This window comes from Heterocephalus glaber, unplaced genomic scaffold (genome assembly GCF_053883595.1).
Source record: "Heterocephalus glaber isolate CG9 unplaced genomic scaffold, H.glaber_assembly_v1.0 deba00001509, whole genome shotgun sequence".
Taxonomy (NCBI): Eukaryota; Metazoa; Chordata; class Mammalia; order Rodentia; family Bathyergidae; genus Heterocephalus; species Heterocephalus glaber.
The window spans coordinates 20233292-20260513 of NW_028258325.1; the positions used below are offsets into that span (position 1 = coordinate 20233292).

General features: G+C 38.5%; 1 protein-coding gene across 8 annotated transcripts in view; it reads left to right on the plus strand.

Moving 5' to 3' along the window:
- Positions 1–27222, plus strand: part of Rbpj (recombination signal binding protein for immunoglobulin kappa J region) — a 242224-nt gene that overhangs the window by 129672 nt on the left and 85330 nt on the right. For 2 of the 8 annotated variants that reach the window (XM_013073133.3, XM_013073134.3), the window contains exon 1: positions 544–618. The exons of 2 other annotated variants lie outside the window; for them this stretch is intronic. Coding sequence is in view for 3 of the 6 variants with exons in the window: in XM_087187423.1 (XP_087043549.1) it covers positions 328–386 (59 nt within the window). In the remaining 3 variants the exon portion in view is untranslated. Of the gene's footprint in view, positions 1–277; positions 619–27222 lie in introns of those variants that run through there. 4 more of the 8 variants (XM_087187423.1, XM_087187426.1, XM_004847183.4 and 1 more) reach the window with 4 other exon arrangements.

Consider the following 27222-nt stretch of genomic DNA (forward strand, 5'->3'; position numbering starts at 1 on the left):
CTCTCCCGAACCCCAGGGATCCGCGTCGCTCGCGCACCTAACGCTGAGATTAGCATAAAGGAGGCGCCCAAAGAACGTTTGAATGAATGAAAAGGGCTGGGAACGCAGAGAGAGCGGGAAGCCACTCGGAAAACACGCACTAGAGGAGGTGGCGCGTCCAGGCCTGTGAAACGCGGCACATTTTCCCAGGACCCCTCCCCCCGCCCCGGGCCCCGCCTCCTGACCCCTCCATTCCCTGTCCCCGTAGTAATCCCCTCCAGTTTTGCTCAGTCTCCACGAACGTCCCAGAGGGTGCGTCCCAAAACCCGGACAACCGGAGCGCTCCCCATGGACCACAGGGAAGGCTCGCCCGCGGAGGAGCAGCCTGCGCATGCTCCATCGCCGGGGTAGGTTTCCAGGGGAGGCAGCGAGCAGGCTCCCTTACCCCGCGGGCGGCGTGAGGCATCTAGCTCTTCGCGGCGGCTGCGAGGGGAAAAGGAGCGCGGGGGCTGGGTGGAACCGAGGAGTGAGGAAAAAGGGAAGGGAGGGGGAGAGGGACAAGGGAAGGCGGCGGGGGGAATCTCGCGAGGGTTGGAGTTTTGGCGAGAGTTTGTGGAAGATGGCGCCTGTTGTGACAGGGTAAGTCTGGGGGAACCGAGCGCTGGGAACCGGGAAAGTTGCGGGCGCCTGGCAGCCCGCGGCGGGCGGCGGGCTCGGGGGCCGCGGCACGCGTGGCCTCCGGAGGCCGCGGGGGCAGCGTCGCGTGCGCCGGGCGCGGCGGCATGTGGCGTGCGCTACCCGCTCCGCGCCGCGGCGGCTCGAGCTCCGGCGCGTGAGGGCGGCGGCAGCGACGAGGCCGGCGGTGCGGGCGTTGAGAGCGGTGGGGCCCGGGGCTGCCGTGTCCGTCGCGCGCTCTCCGCGCCGCAGCCCGTGGGCGCTGCCTCGGGGCCCCGCGCAGCTTTGTTCCTTGCGGCCGCGGTCGCCTCCGCGCCCGGTCGGTGCCCCCGGCCCCCGGCGCTTTGTCTCTCCGCGCCGCCCCCCGCGATTCTGCCCCCGGCCCTTTGTTCCGCCGCCGTGGGCGCTTTGTCCGACCCGCCGCGCCCCGCATCTCTTCTCCATCCTCTTCTCTCTGCAGTCCTTCTCCCGTGCCCTTTTGTTGTGTTCCTTGTTTTTCGGTAGCCCAGTAACCTGACACAGCCCAGGCACCAGATTCCTGTCTTTATTTTTCTTTCATTGTCTTTTCTCGTGTTTTTCCCTCTCACCTTTCTTTTTGTTCTTCGATCACCCCCAGAAGCTTTATCTTCCCCGTTGAGTGGCTTATTCTCTCGGCATCCCCCTTCCCCTCCTATCATCGTTTATCTACTGCCCAAGGTGTACGTCTGAACTGTCTCAGCCTCGGGGACCCCATTTGGTGCTTCTGAGTGCAGACAGACCACGGTTTGTTGTTGTTTTGGGAGTCTGAAAGATACCTGGGGATACTTGGTTTTCTGCTCCGCACCCCTCCTCTCCTGCACGGTCCTTTCTCTCGGGATTACGTGTAGTCTCCTCCTCCCGACCCGTGCCCCTTTCTGTCGGGATTAAAGCATCTCCAGTTTTCCTTGCCATCCCTTTGGTTGTTTTGCTTGGGAGCAGTAGCCCAGTAAAGAGATCTTCTCTTGATGCCTTTCCCCGCCCCAACTCCCGCGGTTTCTGGAGGCCTAGGCCAAGGGCAGCTGTCTAGCTTTGCTTCTGGGTTACCTGAGGATGGGTGGAAGGGGGAGGGTATTGTAGAACGGTTGGAGGTAGGCGCAAGGTTTGTTTGTTCTTTCCTATTGATGTTTGAGATAGGTTTCGAATATCCACGACGGATCTTCATTTTGCTATGTGAATAGTTGAGTGAATTTTGATGTTAAAAACTTGTGAAATGTTAGTGTGGAGAATTTCAGGTTTTTGGTAGTAACTTATGCTTCATAAGGAGAAGCTGCATCCTGCTTGGGAATTTGCTTATTTTCTGAAGCATTAGAGTTTACAGGAGTTAGAATTTGGAATTAAAGTTTACAATTTGTGCAGTTTGCTCCTGTAGATGTGTGACAGTCCTTCTGTCCCATCACCGGAATTGACGTGTTTACAAGTGCATTCTGGTGAATATTGCTTTTAGGATCTTTGTGGAATATATTAATCGCATTTCTTCAAAACAGAGAAGGACAGTGATAGCCTTTAGTGAGGTTATCTTAAAGGCACTTCCTAATGTTAAAGTATTTTTTAGTGCTTATTATTATGGTAATGTTAAAAGCTTGGGGTTATGTATGTGGGAGTGTGGTGTGTATTGGATAGAAATGGCCTGAATTACTATCTTTGTGCTGAGAATAAGAAGAATTATTAGATTTACCAGGATTTTTATACTGAAGATATTTTTCAGGAATTTATTTTTTCTGTTAGTTGATCAGTACTTTTAAAAGATACATTATCCATAAATCATTTTAAGTGTCCTTTCATTTGTAAAGTTCCACACAAAGTGCTACTGTAAGGGGATATATAAGATCTGCAATAAGGAATGTTGACTCATTGGAAAGTTTTTTTTTTTTTAAAGTGATTAAAATTAATAGGTTGAATTTGAAGTCATGGGAAACCATGTTTTCATGATTGGTACATGAGGTTTTGTGAAAATTTGCGATCTGAGTTCCATGAATGATTTCTATTTACTGTTAAAATTATTTTTTGTGGTACTAAGGATTGAACCTGTGGCCTCATGCATGCTAGATGAATGGCTTTTTGCCGCTTATCATTTGTCTCTTATTTGTCCTTAGTACATAATCAGTTTTTTTTTTTTTTGGTACCGGGGATCGAACTCAGAACCTTGCACTTGTGAGGCAGGCGGCAGAACCACTGAGCTAAATCCCCGGTCTACATAATCAGTTTTTGAAGGTAAAATCATGAACATATGGGTTCTGACTTTAAGGAAAGTAAACTTTACTGTGTAATAGTCAAATGTATTTTTCTCTGACTTGTGCACCTTTAAGAATGATCACATAGACATCATAAAATCACTTTTACACTTTGGGTTGTATTGTGTCTAACTCATGTAAAACTTTTATTTTATGACCAAATAAAACAGTGCCTTTAAATAATTGTCAAACAGCATAGTTGGAAATATATAAGGTAGGGTGAGTTGTGGCTAAAAAACTTTAATTATTTTAAATATTTAATTATTTTAATTATTTAATTATTATTTCCTTATATTGACTATTAAAACTTTAAATTTATTTATTTATTTATTTATTTATTTATTTATTGGTACTGGGGATCGAACTCGGGTCTTCGTGCTTGCGCAGCAAAAAACTTTAAATTTATTATCCACACATAATTGCAGTGGGCCCGTAGAGAATATCTTTTTAAGGAAAAAAGTTCAATTGAAATGTTTTCATATTTGTTCTAATATATGCTCTAGGCCAGTGATAGCGAACCTTTTAGTGAAAACAAACAGCTGGCCATGGCATGCATGCCATGGGTTTGCCACCACTACTCTGGGCATTAGATTTTAAACAGTTAAGTTAGTTAAGAGCTTGTGCCAGCAGATTTCTACCAGGGTCTTTTATTAATAAGATAAAAGATTATTTTGGGGAAAATTACTCTTGCCAGATGTAATTCATTAAATAATCCTTGACACTGGATGAGTAAGGCATGAAAAAATGGCTTCATTTGAAAGTTCTTATGAATCTTAATTCTGGGATTCAGTCAGTTTTTACATATAAAAGTGAAGACTTGGCTTTCAAGCATTATTTTGCATTTTGCTTCCTCCTAATACTAAATTTCATGTTATTTCAACTAGGGGCAATATTTTCTCATGGATCGACTAAAAGTTGTTATTTTTGGCATCTGGCTTTGTGATTATTTCCAAGTTATTCTACTTCCCCTGGGCCAGTTTCCTAAGTCTGTAGTAAAGTGAGAATTATAATAACTTGCCACATCTGCACAGAATTGCTGTGCCTTAAGATTTACAGAAAGCATCCTTAGATGAAAGGTGTGGTTAAGGTCTAGGAATTGTTACTCAAGTAAGCTCGTGTGAAGTAGGTCATGTTTTATAGGAAGTCAAGTAGGAGGTTATGAGCTAAGTTCTTGGCAGTTATGGTAGTGATAGTAAGATGAAAAAGCCCTAAATCTGTGTAATAGTTTAGGTAATAAAACAGATACATGTTTTTTTTTCCTTATAAACTTACAGGGAGAGGGGCAAGCAACATAAATTACAGGGTAGTATTTCTATATGTTGTGTAAGAGATTGAAGATCTGTCAAACTCAAATATGACATTGTAAAATTTTGGAATTTTTTTCTATTTTGTTTTATGCATGTAATAACTATATATATATTTATATTTTAATTGGTACTGGGGATCGAACTCAGGACCTTGCGCTTGCAAGGCAGCCACGGCACCACTGAGCTAAATCCCTGGCCCCTGCATGTAATAATATTTTAAAAGATGATAGCACAAAATGTTTTCACTGGACTTTCAGCCAAGTCTGTTAATTGTAGTGGCAAACTTTTTTTTTTTTGAAACAAGGTCTCACTTTGTAGTTCAGGCTGGCCTCAAACTTGTGGTGATCCTCCTGCCTTAGCATCCTGAGTGCTAGAATTACTGATATGCTGACAGTAGTGGCAAACTTTATATATGCCCTGTGTTTAAATGTTTTATTATTTGCTTTCAAGACTTTTTAAACTATACCCGAACTATGGTTTCAGCCTTGACTCTTGGTTTTAGGAGAGTATTTTGCACTTGGGGATGCTCTCAGATACTTACTGAGCTAATGAAACCTGTTGCTCCTCTGTTCCTGGTAGGTGCTGATTCAACAAGCCAGGATCCTGTCTTCCTCTCTCACTATCCCTTTACTTGTAATCACCAAGATAGTTTCCCCTTTGAAAGAATCTTGAATCTGCCTCCTTTGTTCTCACTGGATCTGCAGATGTATTGACAGCCTCTGTTTCCGGATTCACCCCCTTTCTCCAGCTTCCTCCTGGCTGTGGAAGAGCAAATCTGATCACTCCACTCTTTTGTTTAAAAACCTTTCAATGGCTCCCCCTAGCATCCTTCATAAGAATGGCTGGGAGCTCACATTTAGGGTTTAATCTGCACTGAGTTCCAATTCAGTCTCTTCGACTTAAAATCTGTGGATCATTGTCATGTTAATCTATCCTTGTCACTTCCCTCAGTTGCAAGATAATTACTCCAACTCAAAAGGGTTGTTATGGGCTGGGGAGTTAGCTCAGTGGTTCTGCCGCCTGCCTCACAAGCCCAAGGACCCAAGTTCGATCCCCAGTACCAAAAAACAAAAACAAAAGGGTTGTTTTGAGGATTAAATGAGATAATATATGAAACCATTTAGTAGAATTCTAGGCATATAGTAAGTGCTTAAAAAATGTTTGCTAGCATGCCATATAGGGTCCTCTGTAGCAGTTTCATCTATTTATTTGGCCTTTTTCTCCATATTCAAGGCTTCCATCATATTTAAGAACTTGAAGTTTCTAACATAGGCCCAGAAGTTTAATATCTCCTTCTGCTTGAAAAGTATACTGGTCCTTAGGTTATTATTCAAGACTAAGGTTGGGAAATTCTAACCAGACCTACCTGGCTAGGTTCCTTGCCCGCAATTTGTGTTTTTAGGACTGGTATAATTCTCTTGGAAATCGATTAAATCTGTTAAATTATAATTATCACTTTCAAATGCTGTTGGTTAGCTATTAGCAGTCAGCAGTGGCAGCTGCTGCTGCTTTTACTTCGATTTTTTGAGTCAGCGTCTTGCTATGTAGTTCAGATTGATCTTGATCTTGCTCCAAAGCCCAGGCTGGCCTTGAACTAGCAATTCTGTCTCACTTCCTGAGTACTGAGATTACAGGCATGTACCACTATGTCTGGTCATTTTTTTCTTAATCATTTGTGTGTTCTTAGTATGAGTGCCTAACATACGATGGGGATTCAGCAAAAGATCATTTTTGAAGAGAGAACTCATAGTACTTCGAAACCTTGATGCCATGTGATTACAAAGGCTGAATGTGAGAAATATATGCCCCTCCCCCATTGTATAGACACTTCCCATTTAACGAACTACCTGTTTAAGATGGTTTGGACTGAGGACAGAGGCATGCTCTTTGGGCTTGCTACTTGCCCCTAGCACTTAATGACCCATCTATTTTTTTTGTGCAGTTCGGTACATCTTGTTTACAGAGTCTCAATATCATTTTTTGGACAGTATATCTTGTTTATATAATACTTTTTGCTGATTTTTCTGTACAGTGTAGTATTGTAGCTTTATGTTCTATTATACATTATTACATTGTATTGTTTCTATAAAACTGACACGTTTACATTTTGAAAAATTTTTTACATGGTTGACTGTCGTGTTTTCCTCAAAAGTTTCCATTACTGTATTTTTAAGTGTTTTAAGAACCTCTTAGGTGAGTGGGATTTACATGAAACCTTAGGACACTGTAGATTGCTTTCTTTGGATTCATGCCAGAGAATCAATAAGTTTGTGATCTGCAGGGAGACTCAGGTCTTGTGGACAGCTTACATATAAATAATTTTTCTAACCTTCAGAGTTTACCTCTATAAAATAGGGGTTAACCATTTCCTTGTATTTTCTGCCAGGCATTTTGTGACTTAAGTAAGGTAAAAATTTGAGAGATTATAAATATAAAGGTGAAATAAAACAGTGTATGTGTGATTTGTAAATAGTAATACATTCTATACAAATATCTTAATTGTAACAATCAATTTCTTCTGGTAACCTTTTACAGGCAGGGTTCAGGATGGACTTATTATACTGCAACCTGTGGTTTGTGGGTCATGTTTTAGGAAGGCAGAGTGTATTTAGTTCAGAGGACCGCAACCCTTGAAATATGTGCTTTGGCATTTTGAGCAGACATATTTGGTACATTGCTGCTTTACCACAGATGTTGTCATTGAGTAACCCCCAACTTTTGGGGGTCTGTTTCTTGCTGCTCTTCTGTGCTTGGACAGCCATAACAATGTGGGAATGTTGAATGCCCAGCTGCTACAGTCTCTCATGTACTCGCCCCGCCCACAGCTCCAGATGCCTTTTAGGCCAGGCACAGCATCTTGATGTTGCCTATGGTTCCTTAGCCTTGCTTCTGCTTTAAGGAGTGAAATGATACCCTAATGGTTTGAAAGGACTGTAATTCTCCAACACAGTAGATTTAGGTGGAGGAGATAAGGGAGAAGGTAGTGTCAGAGGCAGTGTAAGTGGTAGTAATTACCTGTCTGTTTAAATATTTGTGTAAGTTTGTTGTGTTGAGACAGTGCATAAAGGTAAGCACAGTAGCTTTTCAGTCAGATCTTGAGAATATTTACACTATTATGTTTACATTAAAATAATATAAGTAGCATTTGCATTCTAAGTTGCAAAAGCCTTGCAGGAAAGTGTACTTGTTAGATGTGAGGTCGAAAACCCTAGAAAATCAAGTTGTCTCTTGCCTTTTAATTCCTCTCCAGCATTCCTTTGCTATACTCAATATTTTTAACTTAGTTTTAGAGCTAATGTGGGCCAGGGATTTAGCTCAGTGGTGCTGGCTCCTGCTTTGCAAGTGCAAGGTCCTGAGTTTGATCCCTGCTACCAAAACAACAACAACAACAAAACAACAACAAAAAGTTTATATAGAGCTAATGTGCATTGTTAATTAGGTGATAATCAATTGTAAGTGAATAATAGTTTCTCATAAAAAGCTTATATAACCAAGAAAGTATTTCTTACTATAAAACTTATTTTTTTATAGGTGTGGTTAAGGATTTGTTATAGAAGTGCAATACTGACTTATGAAATATAGAACCAATGTTGTTGGATTTTAATTACAAACAACTTGTAGTCTAATTTGCTCTAAATAGAAATTCTAGCTTTAGACTAGTTTGCAACATTGGCACAAAGGTATTTGTTCCCCCTTTTTTGAAAACTATAAACCACCAAGGTCTTTCCTTATTTTGCAAGATACTTCTTCAAATCATATTTTTGATTTGAGTGTGAGAAAAAATTTTATTCAAAAAATTACATAATTCTGTACAAAGTTCCTAATCCTTCAGCTGGTATATAAGCAAAAGCATTAAGATCCTAAGGAAGGGTTCAGGAGAATGAGGAGTATAACCATACCTTAGTGGCTTTTCGTATTGTTTCAGTTACAATATATTTATTAGCGAAACAGTTGTTAAATACTTACTAGGTATAAGTCACTGCTGTGTGCTGGTCCTATACAGATTGCTAAGAAATGTTTTGGTGAAACCTGTGATTTAGTGGAAATTACAGATAGGTGGTGTTGATTGAAATATATGGTGAATGTTTAAATTAAAAAAAGTTACAGTAAAAGACACATTGTCATTAATCCCCCTCAAAATATTACCCCTAACTTTGAATACACATACCATTCCTGCCACATTCCAAAGCAGTTCTGGAAAGTTCTGTTTTATGAGTGTCCTCTTTAATACAAAATACAGTGATATTAATGTGAAGATTAAATGAGATAAGGGATAGAAAATGCCTAGCTTAGTTTTGGGAGCAGTACATAATAAATAGGTTCTCTCTTTTTTTCTGAAGTGAAGAAGTAAAAAAATAAAATGGGAGAGAGGTGTAGAAGGAAGGCAGAAAAAAACCCTCAAATAATAAACCTGGTTGATTAAATAATTGGAAATGGAAAATCTGAGTGAGGCACATAGGTTTAGGAGAACTTAGTTAACAAAGTTTTGTTTATTTTAGGTTTCTAATAAATACCAAATTCTTATTTTGGCACACCTCTGCTGTACTTAACATTGTTCTGTGATTATATAAATTTGTGTGTATTGACTGCTTATTTAATCTATTTGTGAATTCCAAAAAGACAGGAGCAATATTTTACTTATCTTGCATAATAATGGAGGAACTACCATCTGCCAGAATGCTCCTTGCTGGGTGAATGCAGATGACTTGAATGGATTTAATAGTATAATGGATTTAATGATATAATGCTTGCCACTAGGTGGCACTTAGTTTAAGTGTAAGGCAAACATTTAACATTGGACCCCCCCCCCCATTACAGTCACTATTCTGTCATTTCTGGACTATACTTTTTTTTTGGTACTGGGGATCGAACTTGGGACCTTGTGCCTGCGAGGCAGGCAGCAGAACCATTGAGCTAAATCCCCAGCCCTGGACTATACTTTTTGAACTGGAATATGAAACATATCAAATGCAAACTCTCTTAGAGTGTTGAGAAACAGAAAAGTGTAGTAGTGATAGAATATGTCCTATAGAAAGAAGCTGAAGGGGGAGCTCTGTGAAATTTACCAGTGACGAAATTCTCCACCTGTGAAAGAGCTTGAGGTGAAGCATGGTGGCTTCGTTTTAGGCAGTGCTTGTTTGTTAGTAAGGCTGTGTGGATTGTTTTAAGGGAGGAGACAGTTTGTTTCTTAAAGGATTTGATGTTAGGAGAAGCGTGGTCTGTATTGATGTCATATGTACTTTCAGCCTGCTGCCTTTTAACGTTATGTGCACTCCACCCCCGAGGCCCTCTTTGCCCAAATGTGTGGACTGGGAATGCAGATCCTTCAGGGGCCAGGCCTGGTTGGTGGAGTGCCATTGCCATTGTTGATTCATAAATGCTCACCTCTGAGGCTACCTGTTATTTCCTCCTTTGCTGTCTTCCTGTTCTTGATGCGGCTGGTGATCTTTATCTCTATCTGAATGACTAGGATAGGCTCTTTAGGAACATAGTTGTCCTCACTGTACACCTCTCACCTGCTTTGTTTTTAGTTACTCCTACTCAAGAACTAACTAGGTACTGTTATTCTTACTCACTCAGGTCTCTGCCTCTTTAGCTTCTCAGTTTTGCCACCACACTAATTGCAGTTGGCTGTTTCCAGAGCTTCTGGAAGAAAAGATGGAAGGATAGAGTGAACAGAAAAGCACAGGACCAAGAAACACAACTTGAAATTTTATACTGAAAGATAGGCTGGTTTATGAATTTAATGATGAATGTACAGTGATTTTTCTAGTGTGTATGCCAAAGCAACGTTAACTCTCTCCACTATGGAGTTCATTGAATCTACTTTATCTGTTACCTGCCTCTGTGTCAAGGAAGGAAAATGAATGAATATCAGCATTCCAAAGATAGTAGTGCTAGTATGTGGTAATTCACTTACAGTTTATAGTAAGGAGTGCCATTATTTGATAAAGTGAATAGCACTGAATTAATGGAAGTTGGTCTTTTATTTACTATTGGAGTGTTTTTTAAAAAACCCACCTGGTGTGGTGCACACCTGTAATCCCAGCACTCAAGGGAGGCTGAGGCAGGAGGATCGCCAAGACTTCCAGACCAACTTGGGCTACAGAGTGAGTTCAAGACCAGCCTAAACTACATAATAAGACCCTGTCTCCAAACAAACCTGGATAGCTGTAGCTTTCACAGATAGTTTCATGAGTATTGGTCCCTATGGCAGGTTTTATTTTGGTACTGGGGGTCGAACTCAGGACCTTGTGCATGCGAGGCAGGCAGTGGCACCACTGAGCCAAATCCCTGCCCCCCTGTGCCAATTCTTTATTGGCCTTCCTCCATTGTAGTCAGGGTGATAATGTACGTTTTGTTTCTTTTTCTTTTTTTTTTTTTGGTACCGGGGATCAAACTCAGGCCCTTGTGCTTGCACAGCAGGCGACGAAACCACTGAGCTCAATCCCTGGCCCAGAGCAAAGGTTTTTTTGTTTTGTTTTGGTACCAGGGATCAAACTCAGCACCTTGCGCTTTTGAGGCAGGCACCGGAACCACTGAGCATTTTAAATCCCTGGCCCCCTACTTTGGAATTCTTGTGAGACCAAATACACTGTGTGCAAAGGTGCTGCAGGAATAGGCCTGGTCTGTGAGAATTGTTTAACATGCGTTTCATTCAAGCTACAGAAGCTATTGCCCCTTCCTTTCTTTACAATTTGACTTGGTCTCATTTTTTATATTCCCTGTACTACATGTTGCAATCTGGTTTTTATCCCAGACCATTAATAAATAACCCATTTTAACTAAATCCTAAAGCCATTTCACTCATTAGCTTCACTTTTTTTTGCGTTCATTTGTTTTTGTGTTTTTTTGGTGGAAGGGATTGAACTTGGGTCCTTGTGCTTGTGCATCAGGCGGCAAAACCACTGAGCTAAATCCCCGGCCCTCATTCTTTTTTATTGACCACAATGTCTTTTAAGTAACAGCACATTGTCTCTAGCTCTTGTTTTTTACCAGTATAATGGCTTAGTGGAGTGTTTAAGAAACGATGTACATAGAAAATGCCCTGAAAATGAGCAGACACCCTCCGTCACGATAACCCACTGGGTCACACATTGCTTCTAGCATGAGAGTATCTGTCTCGCACATCCCTCATCCACCTTATTCACCCGATGTGACACCATGCAACTTGTGGCCCTTTCCCAAAGTCAGAGTGACCATGAAAGGTAAATATTTTCAGTCAATTCAGGACAACGAGGCAGACTTGACAGTGCAACTAAAGACATGAAACCAGATTTTGAGAACTGCTTCAGAAAGGGCAAGGATGGTTGGTACAAGTGTTCGAAGTGAGGGGAATTAAGCGGGATTAATGGCAGTGAATCTTTTACTGTTATAAATTTTTAAAAACTTACTCATGCCACCATGTTAATAATGTTAAATTAATGAAATGTTTAATTATGTTACATGTTTTATTTAATATAAATGTTAATTATATTAAATGTTAATAATGTTAATTAAACATTCATTTAAGTACCTTTCACATTTCCTCCCCTTCTCATTTTTCTCATATTTTCTTGTTTTGACCAACGTTTTCCTTTCTCCTCCCAAATATCTGTAAGGAGCTTTCTGGGCTCTTCTTGCTTATTGCCACTGTCTTATGCAGGCCTGCTTCATCTCATGGTTGGATTTTTGTCACAGTCTTGTTGACTCCCACTCCATCCCTGGTCACTTCTTCTTTTAGTTTATAGCTTTTTGTGGTTTGGCCCACCTGTTAGTTTTTAGGGTTTCTGGGGCATACCTAGTAATGTAATTTTGTTGTCAGTTGTGCCCATGGATTTTGATTTGTTGTCCAGTTGCTGTCCTGTCTTGTGTGTGGTTAAGTTAACAACTATGGTGCTGCTACTTCTGTTGTAAAATCTTGAATTTTAAAAATGTGTCATCAGGCTGGGTATTTAGCTCAGTGCTTCTGCCGGCTGCCTTGCAAGCGCAAGGTCCCAAGTTCAATACCTGGTACCAAAAAAAAAAGTGTCATCAGACTATTGCATATTATTTGTAAACTAAATCGATATTAAGTGTGTAAGATAGTTCCTCTACACATCTAAATCCAAACACCCAGAGATGTGTACTAGAGTGGGCTAGGTGAATTTTTTCCCATACTTGAAATACATTATTTTCTTGACATGCCCTGGAAGAGTCATGGATATTGGTTTTATGATTCTTTGCTATTTGATTCTTTAGAAACTTTTTTTAGGTTTTGTTCTTCAAAATGCTACCTATACTTTTTCTCCTCATAACAAAAGTAACAGTATCAAAAGGAGAAAAAAAAATCAATCCTACCAAAGTAAATACAAATAACATTTTGTTTTTTGGTATTGGGGACAAACTTGGGACCTTGTGTTTTCGAGGCAGGCGGCACCACTGAGCTAAATCCCTGGCCCATACAAGTAACATTTTAATGTACATATATCTTTTCAGATGTCTTTAAAAATATTTTATCAACTTGCTCTCAAAATAATATAAAAGTAAAAAGTAAACAGTAAATATAGAGCTTAAGGAGGTGTGTCTCCCTGCTGCTGCCCGAAGATGGTCTTTAGAATTTTATATGTAGCTTTCTTACAGATTTCTACAGATTGCATTTACGTGTATGTATACTAAACAGCATATTGTTCCTTTACTTGCTTGGGTCATTAAAACATTAAACAGTATAGTATTTCACATGTGGCTGGGTCAGTAGGTATGAATCCTCATTATTTTTAATGGTTTAAGGTTGTTTCCCATTGATTGATTGTGGTAGTAGCAGTTGAATCTAGGGCCTTCATTCAGGTTGTTTATGTGTACCAAGTTTTAATGGACTCTGGATGTGAATTCAGATTCATCTAGTGTATATGAATATAATCTGTCACCTAAATGTAGTGTTCAGTAGCTTGGAGAACATTTATTACACTTAGACCTTGCTATAGTCTGGTGAGGGAGGTAATATAGAAACTTCACCAGATTCATCTGGTGGGTGGTAGGAGAATCAGACCCTTTCCTTGTCTTTGCATTTCAATTTTATTGCCATTTTGCAGTGTGAATATCTCATAATGCTAATGTGATTTAGCATGTGATGCTGTTACTGAGGGTTTCCCCTCCCTTTCCCACATTCGTGGTTAACTTTTAGTCATTGGACTGCACATGATTAGCTGTAGTCAGTAAGCAGAAGAGCGTCTCTCTTGGTCCAGGGAGAATTTAGTTCTGAGGCAGGAAGGGAAAGTTGAACAGGGAGTTGTTGTATTGACTCTCCATTTCAGTATGATTTTGGAAGAAAGGTTTGTGGAAAGAACACAAGTTGGTATTCATGAAATGCATTCTGTTTGCCACTAACTAATTTGGTGATTATCTCTGCTTTGCTTTTTTTCAGCATAAATGTTATCTCTGACATACCAGAGAGGTTAGAAAATGATTTAGCACCACATAAATGAAAGGTACTACTATGAAGAATGACTCAAAAATCTCATGGTATCATTAATTCTTTGTACTATACTGGAGTACTTTTGATTTTATGTAAAACTCTTTGTAAATGTCATTTTAAAGTCTTTGCTGTTAGATTTTGCTGTTTTTCTAAGATAGCAGCTATGGATGTGGCTTAAAAACTGATGAGCATGGACAGTGATGAGCCTTTATGGAACAATGAAAGGCTGCTTACACACTGTGGCCACAGTTGCAATGAATCCTGTTTGTTACTTCTGAATCTCTTTAAGGATGAATGTTTTCTGAGAGAGGGTGAGTTAGGATGGTGCAGACATTTCTATCCTATTGATCTTGTTTGCTGCTCTCTCCTTTTTTTTTTTTTTTTTTTACTTTGAAGGAATATGGATTAGTTTTGTGTAATTTTTTTGTTTTGTTTTGTTTTGGTATGGGGATCGAACTTGGGACCTTGTGCTTGCGAGGCAGACGGCAGAACCACTGAGCTAAATCCCCGGCCCTTACGTAATTTTTTTTTTTAATGATTTTTTTTTTTTTCTCCAAACATTATTTGAATTTCTAGTGAACTTAAATTATAAGTCTGAGATGCTTCAGGGGCATGGTTTCTGTCATCATGTATTTTTGCTCAGTTGCTGTGTGTAATAACAGCATTATGGATAGTACTTTCTGCTGTGCACTTTTCTCTCCTGTCTGAAGCTGTAAGTGTTGGGTTATTTGGGGCTAAATGTTTTCTGTTGTTATATTTAGCTCATATATACATAGTTTCAGGCACAGTGTAGCCAGCTGTATTTAGAAAGGAAATTGTTCCAACACATTATTGCAGTAAATAACAACTATAATTACTGAATATGTTTTACTCTGAGATATTGAAGGTAAAACCTGGAGTTGACTAAAAACTAAGAGCTGTGATGTTTTCTATTAAAATATTTTTGATTTTAATAATTTGTGATTTAAAAGCGCATTTATATTTTATATCAAAATGTCTAGAGGACAAATTTTTAAAAAGAATCCTAGAAAATGTTTATTTTTAAAAAGTAGACTAGTAACAATTGAAAGAAATGATCGTCATGAAAATTTACTTTCTTTGTAAAGTCCATGCTTAGCCTGCTTCCTGGTCATAAGTGTTAGGTCCCAAAGATGTTTGAAAAATACAGGTTGAACGTACAGTGTAAAATTAGTTACTTCTTTCCCCTTTTTCCTCTTCCTTTTCTCTTTCCCTTCCCCTTCCACTCCCTTTTCTGTTGGGTGGAACCCAGGACCTCACACAAGCTAGGCAAGTACACTGCCATGAAGTTACACCCTAGCCCCTTTCTTTTGCATATTCTTTTAATTTAAAAATTTTTATTAAACTTTGTCTCATCCTTTCTTGTGTTAGTGTTTAAAACTGTGACAGTAACATCTGTTCTTTTATTGTGAGATAGGAAGATTTTTATGCACATTAGAAAATAACAATTTTTGTGAATTGTAGTTATTATCTACAGTCACTTTAGATGTAAAAGCATTCCCAGTGAGTTACTTCTGATTCATAACCAAATTTTAACAGAGCAGATGTAAACTACCAATGGAATAATTAGCCAAAAAATATTAGAGGGTTAGCGATCCCTTTGTGTAACATTTAACTTTAATTTCTTGGCCAGTTTATCTGAATAATTAAAGTTTTGAGGCAGTTAAAACTTATTTTCTTCTCGTGGGACATCACACTTGTCATTGATAGCTGTAATCACTAGGGAAGTAGAAATATTATTTCCATCAAACAGATGGCTTTCCTTGCACTGGAGGTTCATGTTTAAGTTGGATGATTTCCCAACCACACCAAACTCAGTACAGTTTGAAAGATCACACCTGGTAACAGAATATGATACAGATACTGAAATGACTCAGTGAATTTAAGCGTTTCCTGAAGTTGGAAGTGTGTGTGTATAGTTCGAGGAACGCAGTCTGCTCCAATGAGAGGTATCACCTCTTATTGGGTACTTTTTTCTTATCATGGATCCCAGGATATTCTTTGGGCTCAGCTGTCCTCTCAGGAATTTCTGAGCTACTCTTCAACTTTTTGACTCCTGTTACTGCCGTGAATATGCTATTTTCATTTTTGCTTAGTCAAATGACTACCTCTGTCTTATCCTTTGAGGTGTTGGAAGGTTGCTAGGATTAAAGATAGGTTTCTGTTGGGTTAGGGGGACGATTTTCAGAGATTGTAATGATGCTGGGGGTACAATTACGAAGTCTTATCTTTTAAAATTTCTATAGTGAATCTTTGATGGAGATTTTACTTACTATTAATAGGATTACTTTTTCTTTTTTAGTGTGTCTCCCTTCTCCCATTGGTAATAGACAGATTGGGAATTCACATGTGTATTTGTGCTCTTAAAATTTAAAAAGTTGTCAACTATTAAGATTTTAAAATTTTGTAGGCTGTATTTACTCTGTAGTTTTAAGTAACAAGAAATGTTAAGTCAGTTTTGAATTCATTTCTGTTTTTTGTTTTTTTGTAGTACTGGGATGTGAACACAGTGCTTTCCCACTGAGCTACCTCTCCTAGCCCTTGTTTGATATTTTTATTTTGAGACAGGGTCTCGGTAAGTTGCCCAGGCTGGGCTCAAAGTTGCCATCCTCGGTGTTCATTCTCTGAATGCTGGACTAATTGTTCCACTGGGCCTGGCAGATTTCTCAGTGATACTTAAAAGCAACCTCGTGACATTTTGAGATATGAGTAGATAGGTTGCCTTTTGGAAAGACAGTAGAGGTTCATTTCTCTAATATAATTAGTTGGGCAAATTTGGAAGTGAATAGAGTCATAGGCCTTTAAAAATTTGTCAAGGAAAAAAAATTTTGATGCTTTACACGTGTTACAGTGGGCACAGTGGTACCATTTCATGAGATGAGATGGCTCTGGGATAAATACTAGAGAGGCATTATGTAAGTGCTCGGAGAAGTTTTGGGTTAGCTGAGCCAGGAGTTTTGAGGACCTTGTGAAAGAGCCGGATGATTATATCCAATGGCCACTTGTATGTGGTGTCCTTGCAGTTCAGGAGAGAAGTTGAAAAACACTATTATATAAGATACTGCAAAAGATGCATTTAAACATATATAGATAAATTCGGTGAAATTTTCCAATTTTTCCAAAGTATTGAGTTAAAAATCATTGCTGTAACATGCTAGGCTCTACCTCTGAGCCACCACTCCCAACCCTTCGTTTGGAAAAATTTTTGTGATAAAAATATACTATTACTTTAAAATCTGTTAATATTTTGTGATAGACATTCAAAGGACTGGTTCCAAGTTCATTTTAAAAAATACAAAGTAAAGTAATTTTCATAGCTGTAAAGCCATAGTTTAAATATCATGTTTACCTTCAGTGTTTTTATTTGTAACAGTAGGACTGGAGGTGTAGTTCATTGGTAGAGCTTGTCCTTAGTGTACATGAGGCCAAAAAGGTCCCCAGCTCTACAAAAAGAATAGAAAAAAAGTGTTTTGCATAATATAGGAATTTGCTTGTTTTCACATGAAAAAGAATACATTTTGTGAGGGCTGGGGATTTAGCTCAGTGGCACTGTGTCTGCCTGGCAAGCTCAAAGTCCTAAGTTCGATCCCCAGTATCGGAAAAAAAAACCAATTTTGTGGCCTTTCTGTAGAGAGAAAATGAGAAATATCAAATTTCACAACTTTTTAAAGTACTTTGCCATGAGATGAGCCACCTGCCCTTAATGTGGTATGAGAGATTTCCATAGATTCTCAAGATGTATTGCTTCATAACCCAGACTATCTGTGACAGCTGGTGGTGCTTTGTGCCCTTGTCTTTAGTTTCTAGGGCACTAATGGGAGATGGAATTAATGAATGTCTCGTGAGATGGAATCTCACAAGCTTCAGCAGTCTTGTTTTATTTCAGTTAAAGCCACTACTCTATAGCAGACAATGCTTGTTTTTTCATAAAATGCTTTTATTAAAAAATCAAAGATGCTCTCTCCATGAAGACAGAGACCTTGTTTTTTATCCAGTGCTCTGTCTCATCTAAGTGCCTCTCACATAAAATACCTTCAGATATTTAACTATGGAATGAATGAGTTAATAGTATTTTCCTGTAGATATTTTCTTAGTATATTTTGTGTTTTATTAAGAAGTCAACAAAGAAAGAAAAAAAAAAGCCAGCAAAGGTTTAAAATGAGATTAGAAAACCCTTTTGTTTTCTAATGATTAGAAAACAATATTTTTCGATTTTTGGAGACAGAATTTCACTATATAGTCCAGCCAGACATTGAACTACCTGTATAATATAGCCTAGGCTAGCCTTAAACTCTTGATCCTCCTGCTTCAACCTCCTGAGTGCTGGAATTAGAGGTGTGTGCCATCATGTTTGGCTCTACTGCCAAGTTTATGACAAATTTCCCACCTTTTAAAAGTATTAATCTCTGACACCCCAATAATCTTAAGTGTTTACATTCTGTGCATATTTATACAGTCACTTGCTGACAGAGAAATAGATTTTGGTTTATGTCCGTAATATTTCCCAAGACATCTTTAAGGTGTTTCTGTTATGATGGGAAGAACAAGTCTTTCCTCACAGATTGTGCCTTCTTTTCTTACACCATTATATAAGAAATTTCAAAAGAAGCATTTAAAGGGATATAAATAAATTCAGTGAAATTTTCCACAATACTAAATAAAAAATTGTGATATTACAACGTGCTGATGAAAAACAAAACAAAACAATCAAAACCTCTAGAGAATACATGGTTTAGGTACTTAGTTTAGTAAGTCTCTTGCTAGTTATGATTACTTTATACTGTTGTATGCTAATCTTTCAGGGCATAATTTATATTTAGAGTAGATAATTATTGACTTGATGTAAATCTCATGTCCTTAAACAGTCATTTTGGTTATTTCTGTCTTGATTGCTATATCTGATTAAGCATTGTTTTTATTTGGTAAAGAGGGAATACTAGGAGGAAGAGGAGGAAAAGGCAGGTGAAAAGGAGGAAGAGGTATTATTTAGTGTGCTTGAATTATATCTCCAGTACCTGCTCTGTTGTAGAAATTATAATAAGGCTCTCAGTTGCTGAGTTCTCAGGACACTAGGTTATTTATATAATAAAACAACTTAATCAGGCATACCTGTCGTGTGACATGTTGGAACAAATCTGAGAGAGCATCATTATTAACCCTTAGCGTCTTAGAACACCACCTTTTCCCTCCTGTTTGATTGTCTGATGCAGACTGATTCAAATGTGGTTGAGCACCAGCACTGTTTTAGGCACTCAGGTACAGTTATGAACAAAGCAAAATTTAAAAGAATTTTTAGTGAAAATCATTTTGGGCCGGGGATTTAGCTCAGTGGTTCTGCTGCCTGCCTAGCAAGCACAACGTCCTGAGTTCGATCCCCGGTACCAAAAAAAAGAAAAAAAAGGAAAATCATTTTGCCCTCTAACCTAGCAGTAAGAGTTGAATCTTTTTTGTTTTTTTTGGTACCGAGGATCGAAGTCGGGTCCTTGCGCTTGCGCAGCAGGCGGTGAAACCACTGAGCTAAATCCCCGGCCCAAAGAGTTGAATCTTTGAAGGCACTGAATTAACTACTCTTCATAACATTTTAGTAGAAGAGACAGAAACAAACATAATAATTAAAGTCAGGGCTTTGGAAGAGGAAAAAGTTGGCAGCAGAATAGGGAGTACCATTATGGTTGCCCCTTTCGATAAAGTACTTATGGAAGGTCTCCCTGAGGCTTGACGTTGGAGTAAGGGACTTGAAGTCAGATTGGGAGGTGCTATATGCGTGGGGGAGGCACCTTCCAGTAAGGAGAAACAGCAGCTATAAAGACCTGGAAGCAGAGGGCACCTGGACAGATGGTATGTGAAGTAAAGTCAGGAATCAAGGATGACTCGCTGTGTTCTGACCTGAGCGATGGTAATTGCAGGTTGCCATCCTTTGATAAGAGAAACAGGTTTTGGCCATCAGATTGTGAGATGAGCATGAATGCAGATGAATTATTTGCTCTTATGGCTTCTGGCTTTTATATGATGATGGATTAAAAAATCTGAGGCTAGTCCATGATTTTTAACAGACTGTTTTAATTTTACTATAAATTGATGATGACTAGGGAAGATGAATTTATTTGCCCTAGTCATACATTATAAGTGAAGAGAAAATTCCTGGAGAAAAATATTTTATGCATTAATTTTGGATTACCTACAGAGATTACTTGAAAATGTTTCATTTTATTCTGTGAAAGAAAGGATCAGACTCAATGAGTGTTACAGGGTTAAAATCAGAGTGTTAAGACTTGTTGGCTGATAATGGAAAAGAGAAAGATTGAATGTTGGAGCCGTCTAGGAACGTAAGGTGGTGCCATTTACAAAGGTGAAAATGGAAAAGTAGGTTTGGGGTAAAACGGGAAAATTTATCAAAATACAGGGAAGAAAGTAAATTACTGTCCTTTGTGTGTTTCCAAAGTGTGTTCAGTTCCTTTTTTATTGTGATGTATACACATATATATACACATATATGTATACATACATATATGTGTATATATACATATATATATATAATTTACTATTTTAAACATTTTTTTTTTTTTTGGTACCAGGGATTGAACTCGGGTCTTTGCACTTGCCAGGCAGGCGGCAGAACCACTGAGCTAAATAAATCCCTGGCCCTATTCTAAACATTTTTAACTGAACAGTTTAGTGGCATCAAGTACATTCACATTGCTTTGTAACCATCACTACCATCCATCTGAAGAACTTTTTCATCTTCTCAAACTGAGCTCCTAACATACTATAACTCCATTCCTTTGGCCCCTGAGTCCCTAGTAATTATCATTCTTTTTTTTTCTATCTGAATTTGACTACTCTAGGTGTGTTAGTGGAGTCACAGAGTATTTGTCTTTTGTGACTGGCTTATTTCATTTACCATGATATTTTCAAGGTTTATAAAAATAGCATATGTCAGCATTTCCTTCCTTTTAAAAGGCAGAATAGGGGCCGGGGATTTAGCTCAGCGGTTTCGCCGCCTGGGTTTCGCCGCCAGCTGCGCAAGCTCAAGGACCCGACTTCAATCCCCAGTACCCCCTCCCCCCGCAAAAGGCAGAATAGTATTCTGTTGTATGCAGTGTATCACATTTTTAACCATCCATTGTGGAGAGTTGGCGTGCTTGTGCTTATTAGGGGGGCTTAATTATTTTTAGTGATTGTAGAATGAATTGCCTGGTTATTGAAAAGTAAATAGATAAAATTGAGCTTGCTAAACTATAAACCATTTTGGTCTTGGTTAGATAGATCCATTGTTGGAAAATAGTGTTTGTTGCCACAAGGATGATTATGGAAGATCTTGTATTGTACAACTCAAATGTAATGTATCTTCACTATTAGAAAAGTGGCCTAAAATGGGTATCCTCCTAGTGATTCTCATCACTAGTAGGTCAGAGGTGTAATATAAACTGAATTGAGAAAAGCTAGAATTTAAAAAATATAATCCTTGGTTTATTGTGAGGATAGATAATATATACAAAATTACATAGTTTGACATGCTCAAAACAGAAGGTATCATACATGCCACAATATGGTTGACTGAAGAATTGTTTTGAAAGAAATTGAGTTATTGGATAAATGAAATAAAACAGTCCCTTTACCTGATGAAATAATATGTGATGTGGGTATCCTAAAGTAGATGTTTATCATTTAGTATCATCTGTTAATTATGAAGCTTTCTTCAAAATCCTCATAACTTGTGGCAAGAAATTTCTGATTTCAGTTAAAATGAGAGCAGTGAGAAATGAGAGTAGGTGTAGTATATAGGGAAGATTTTTCTCTCCTTTTTTCTTTGTAGCCTTTTTTTGGTTTTCTCCAGTGGCAAAGACTTGCAAAACTACAGTACCCTATTGCAATAAGGATATTGACATGATACAGTTAAGATACAGAAGGTGTTCCCATCACCATGGGCATCTTTCATGTAGAAACACTTCCCTCCTGCCTTCCACCATCTTTTGGCCCTGGCAACAAGTACTTTGTCTCCATTTCTGTAGTTTTGATAATTCAAGAACATTATATAAAGGGAATAATAGATTGTGAAGTCTTTTTGGCATAGTTTTTCTTTTTACTCAGTGCAGTTCTCTGGAGACTTATTCAGGATATTGTATGGATAAATAGCTTACCCCTTCAAATTACTGAGAAGTATTAAAATTTGTTACTATCTAGAAAACATTTAATTTCCAAATTCTCATAGTCTGTATCTATTTAGAAGAGTTGTAGAGTTGTAGTTGTAGGCCCAAGGCCAGAAATTGTGATTTCTATTAATAAATTTTAACACAGTTCCATCTCAGCTAATTGTGTTATGTTTTGGAACTCATCAACAAGATTTTCCTTGATATTCCTTTCCTATTAAAACATATACACAAGCTGGGTGTGGTGGTACACCCTTGTAATCCCAGCACTCAGGAGGCTGAGACAGGAGGATCAACACCATGAGTTTAAGGCCAGCCTGAAATACATAGTGAGACTCCAGCTCAAAACAAAAGAGAACAAAAACATACACACAAAATGCTGTACATCAAATTTTTATCAGTTGGAAAATTGAAAATAAGAGAATACAAAATATGTATAAAAAGGATAATGACAATTATAACATTGGAACAAAAGTTTTTGGAGACATTTAAAGTAGTTCTAAGATAGATCTTTAGATCTGATTTCATTTTCTTAGCCATATCTTTTTTTTTTATCATGTGTCCGTTTTCTTAAAAGAATCATTACTTCATTTGGCAACAATGTACATTTTATCTTCCATGATAGCAGTTTTCAAAGAAAAAATAAAAGGACATCATAGCAAAGAAAAACTATATTTACAAAGTCATGTCTGTAAACTTCAAGGCTAGTTTAGAGCTGAGGTAATGCTGTTTTAGCTTTGTGGCTAAAGTAACAAAAATCCTTTAATTTAAAAAAGGTACCTGATTCTCACTTCTCTTTTAGCCTTATCTTTAAAGATAAGCTAATAGGAAGTACTTGGTAATTTAAACAAGAAGCTTAGCTCCTTCCTGAAGTGTAACCTATTAAATTTGTTAGTTTTTATCCATAGCTTTCACATAGAGAGGCATTCTGGTTTCCGTTTTTCATCCAAAATCATCTTTATTATTTTACATCTATACTATTTGAATATGGAATAGTAGTATTATCTGTACAATACAGTGGAGATCAAACTCAGTTTCTCCTACTGTGTCCTTACTACACAAATCACTTCTCTGATCCCAAAATGTGTGGGATTTCTCTCCACCAGTAAGCGAACAGTTCTGTAGCAGACACCAGTGGGAGCAGTCCGCTAATTCAGTTCAATCCTGAAGATCCATCAAAACACACTGGTTGAGGTCTCAGTTCCTAAGACTGTCCTCACTTTAACCCAGATGCAAGATGAGGACTCTGGAGTTTCTAACCTACTGACTACTGGTTAGGGTTTCCATGACCATCTTTTGACTTCCATAAATTTGCTAGAGTAGCTCAGAGAATTCAGGGAAACACTATACTTATGTTTACCAGTGTGTTATGAAGGATACAAGTAAATACTCCCAAAATAGGGCAGGATTTGGGAAGATCTGGACACAGGAGCTTCTGTCCCTGTGGTTGGGGTGTGCTACCCTCCTTGCAAATGGATGATTTTTTGTTTACCTTCTTATAAGTCTCCATGTTTTCAGTTGTCCAGAAGCTCTCCAAACCTTGTCCTATGTGGTTATTAGGGAGACTTCATTGCATAGGTGTGACTGAAACATGGGCAGTTGTGTCAGAATATGATTGGACCAAAAGTATGATGTAACGCTGATAGACTGAGTCTGGAAACCCAGCAAAGCCTGTCTGTCCAGATTCTTCTTGATACCTTTGTGCAGCATTTCTTCTCTGGGGTCTGCGGGGCAGGACCCCTTCTGACATGGAGGTATCAGACAAAGTAGGTCATAGAATTTCTTCATAGCCAACAAGACAGAAAGGTGGGGGAAGATTAATCCGTGATCCACATGGGGAAGAAATATTACAGTTTCTAATGCCCATCTGGGGAACAGGAGCAGGTAGGAGGAGGGCAGGTAGAGAGATTTTGCTTTCTGAAGCCCAAAGCATCCCAACATTATAACAAAGGGCTTTCTTTTCACCGTTATCGCTCCAAAGCTGCTTCAGGAACCAAGGACAAAAGGCAAAAATACTTTAACATTATCATTTTAATTATTTAGGAAAAAACCCAGGGCCTATGGGAATTAAGAGGTGGGAACCATGGATGAAAACAAAAGTAGATATCATAATATTACAGATGGTCTCTGTAATTAGGAATTTTCCTAAATATTTTTACCAGTTTGTCTTACTAGACACTATGTGCAGAAGACAGGATATATAATTAAAATACTAAATTTTTAGGGCTCTTGTTTAATAAATAATACTTTTACATCATCAGTTTTACACAAATCCATCTGCACACAAGAACTAACCAACCAATCAACTACAAGTAAGGACTAAGTAGACTGCTTGACGTGTAACAAGTCTCTCTACTTGGTGCAGAAAGTTCTAATAAACTATAATAAACTATTAGAATGCCTGAGCATTTCTAATTTATTAATCTTAACCTTCCCCCACATCTTCTCTAGGAGTCTTGCCTATCTCAAATAATAGTAGCTGTGCTTCGGGTTGCTTAGGCTAGAAACCTTGGGGTCCTCATCGCTCTCTACTTTTCTCTCCAATTCTGCATCCAGTGTGTCTGCCAGTGTTTTTACTGTTGTCTTAAAAACATGCCCAAAGTTCACCACCTCTGACATGTCCACTGCTTCCACCCTGGTCTAAGCCTCGTCATCCTTTCTTGCATTGTCACAGAAGCCTCCTAACTGGTCTCTCCTGTTTCTTCCTTGTGCCTTACCACTTTTCGCAGCAGAGCAGCCTGGTCATCTTGTTCTTCCTTTGGTTGGATCTTGATCTCCTGCCGCTCAGGTTTTAAGGTAAAAAGCTGAAAGAGCTGCCATGATCTTTCGTGCCCCCAGAACATGTATACCTGTGCACACACATGCAGGCACTGAATGAATGCATGCATGCTTCCACAGCATCCTGTCTCTGAACCTGCCCCTTCTATTCCTGTGATCACTGTCTTCTAGCCACACAGGTCTCTGCTGAAGCCTGCTCCTGTTTTCCTCCCTTTTCACACCATCTTCAGATCTTTACTCAAAATACATCTCAGTGAAGGCTTCTTTAAAACTGCATCCCATTACCCGTCTTCCCTATTCTTGTCTTCTCTTTTTTATCATAGGCTTTACCACCATTTGTCATTCTGATTACTCTGTAAGCTGTATGCTGCCAAGGAGTTTGGTCTGATTTGTACACTCAAGTATCTTCACTGCTTAAAAAGGACTGACATCTTGTAGATAGATGTTCAGATACCTGTTGAACCTAGTAATTTATCAAGACTGAGAAGGACCTGAGAAGAGACTATTTGGAAGCATGAATTAGAGCCACAGATTGGATACTGTCAGTGTGGAAAAGTTTTAATTTAAAACCTAAGTATTTCTTGAACATTAAGTTAAAAAATTATTAGAAAGATATTTTGATTTTAGAATTGTGGTTTTGGCAGTAATTAGATTGAAAATTATACTTTTAAAAGTCAGTTAATCATTCCACATACATTTTCTCATTTATTATCTATAGAGAAATCCCAACAGTAAGTTTCTAACCTTTGACTTCTGATTCCTAAGTCTAGATCAACTCATTCTTTATCACTCATGACCATGTAATCTTTTAAAGCACCAAAATTTGCATTTTTTAAGCCAAGAGAGACTTATGTAACTAAGCTAAAAGAGAAAATGATAGGGAGAAACTTGGTTTGGTAGTAAGCCATTTTTCTTAAATATGTACATAAACCAAAGAACAGAGGTACTTTTTTTTTTTCCTTTAATTCTTTTATTGGTACATTTTAGGTATACAGTACGTTTACATTTATCATTGGGTGCTTGTACCTGTACATGATGTATCTTGGTTATTTTTTCCCCATTACCTGTGCCCCCTTCACCCCCTCCACCCTTCCCTATTTACACAGATTTCGTTTCCATTTTTTGTCTTTTCTCATAATTTTTCCTTTCCCTTCTTTCCTTTCCCCTTCCCCTCCCACTTCCCCTACCCCTTTGGACCTTTTCGTATTTCAAATTATCAGTTATTCATTTCAGTCATTTTAATCCTTATTTACACTTTCAGTTTTTCACACTAGAGAAACTATTCAGTATTTATACATGTGTGTCCTATTTATTTCACTTAAGAGTATGGCCTCAGTATGCATCCATTTAGCTATAAATGTCTCTAATTTCTCATTTTTTATGGCTGAGTAGTACTCTATTTTATAAAAAAACCCACATCTTCTTTATCCAGTCTCCAGTTGATGGGCACTTGGGCTGTTTCCAGGCTTTAGCTATTACAAACAGTGCCACTATAAACATGGGTGCACATATATCGCTGTGGTATGATTCTTTTAATTCTTTGGGGAAAATACTCAGCAGGGGAATAGCTGGGTCACATGGGACCTCTAGCCCTAGTTCTTTGAGGTATCGCCATACTGACTTCCACAGTGGTTGCACCAGCCTGCACTCCCACCAACAATGGAGAAGGGTTCCTTTCTCCCCACACCCCTGCCAGCATTTGTTATTTCTTGATTTCTTGATGGCAGCCATTCTTTCTGGGGTGAGGTGGAATCTCAGTGTTGTTTTCATCTGCATCTCTCGAATGACCAGCGATGTTGAACATTTTTTCATGTATTTACTTGCTGTTTTTACTTCGTCTGAGAAATGTCTGTTCATTTTAGATGCCCATTTTTGAATTGGGTCTTTGAATTTGGGTGGTCTGATTTTTTTAAGTTCTTTATATATTCTAGATAGTAGTCCTTTGTCTGAGGTACAGCTGCTAAATTTTTTTTCCCACATTGTAGGTTATCTCTTAGCTCTGTTGGTGATTTCTCTTGCAGTGCAGAAGCTTTTTAATAAGATGTGATCCCAGTTGTTGATTCTTTTCTGCTAGTTCCCGTGCTGCTGAGGTTTTGTTCATAAAGTCTTTTCCTATGCCAGTGTCTTCCAGAGTTCTACCTAACTTATCTTCCAGCACGTTTAATGTTGAACAGAGGTACTTTTGATTCAAGCTATTTAGCATTCCTTTCTTAGTTTCCTCTTCAGTCCTAGAAAGGAAAGGCTGTTTCTCTTGACTTGCTTATTTTGTATAAATGTATAGAAGTGTTTATGAGTTTATTTAGTTTAATACTGTATTTCCTTTCCAAACATCCTGTACTCAGCTCTTTTGAATCAGTTTTTCTGTCTCTCCCTTTCTTTTCCTCATCCAGATTTGGGCTCCCAGACAGGTCACATCTTAACACTAATCCATTTGAAGAAATACAGGTATATGCATTTATATTTAAATTGTGGCTTTTTGTTTCTATTGAACCATGGGCTTTTGCCACTTTAAGGGCAGCATCATCAACAATTTGATAGGAAAACTTTTAACGTTACTGAAAATCAGGATATACATTTAAAACAATTTTTAAAAATTATTTTAAAAATTTATTTTATTTTTATTTTTGGTACTT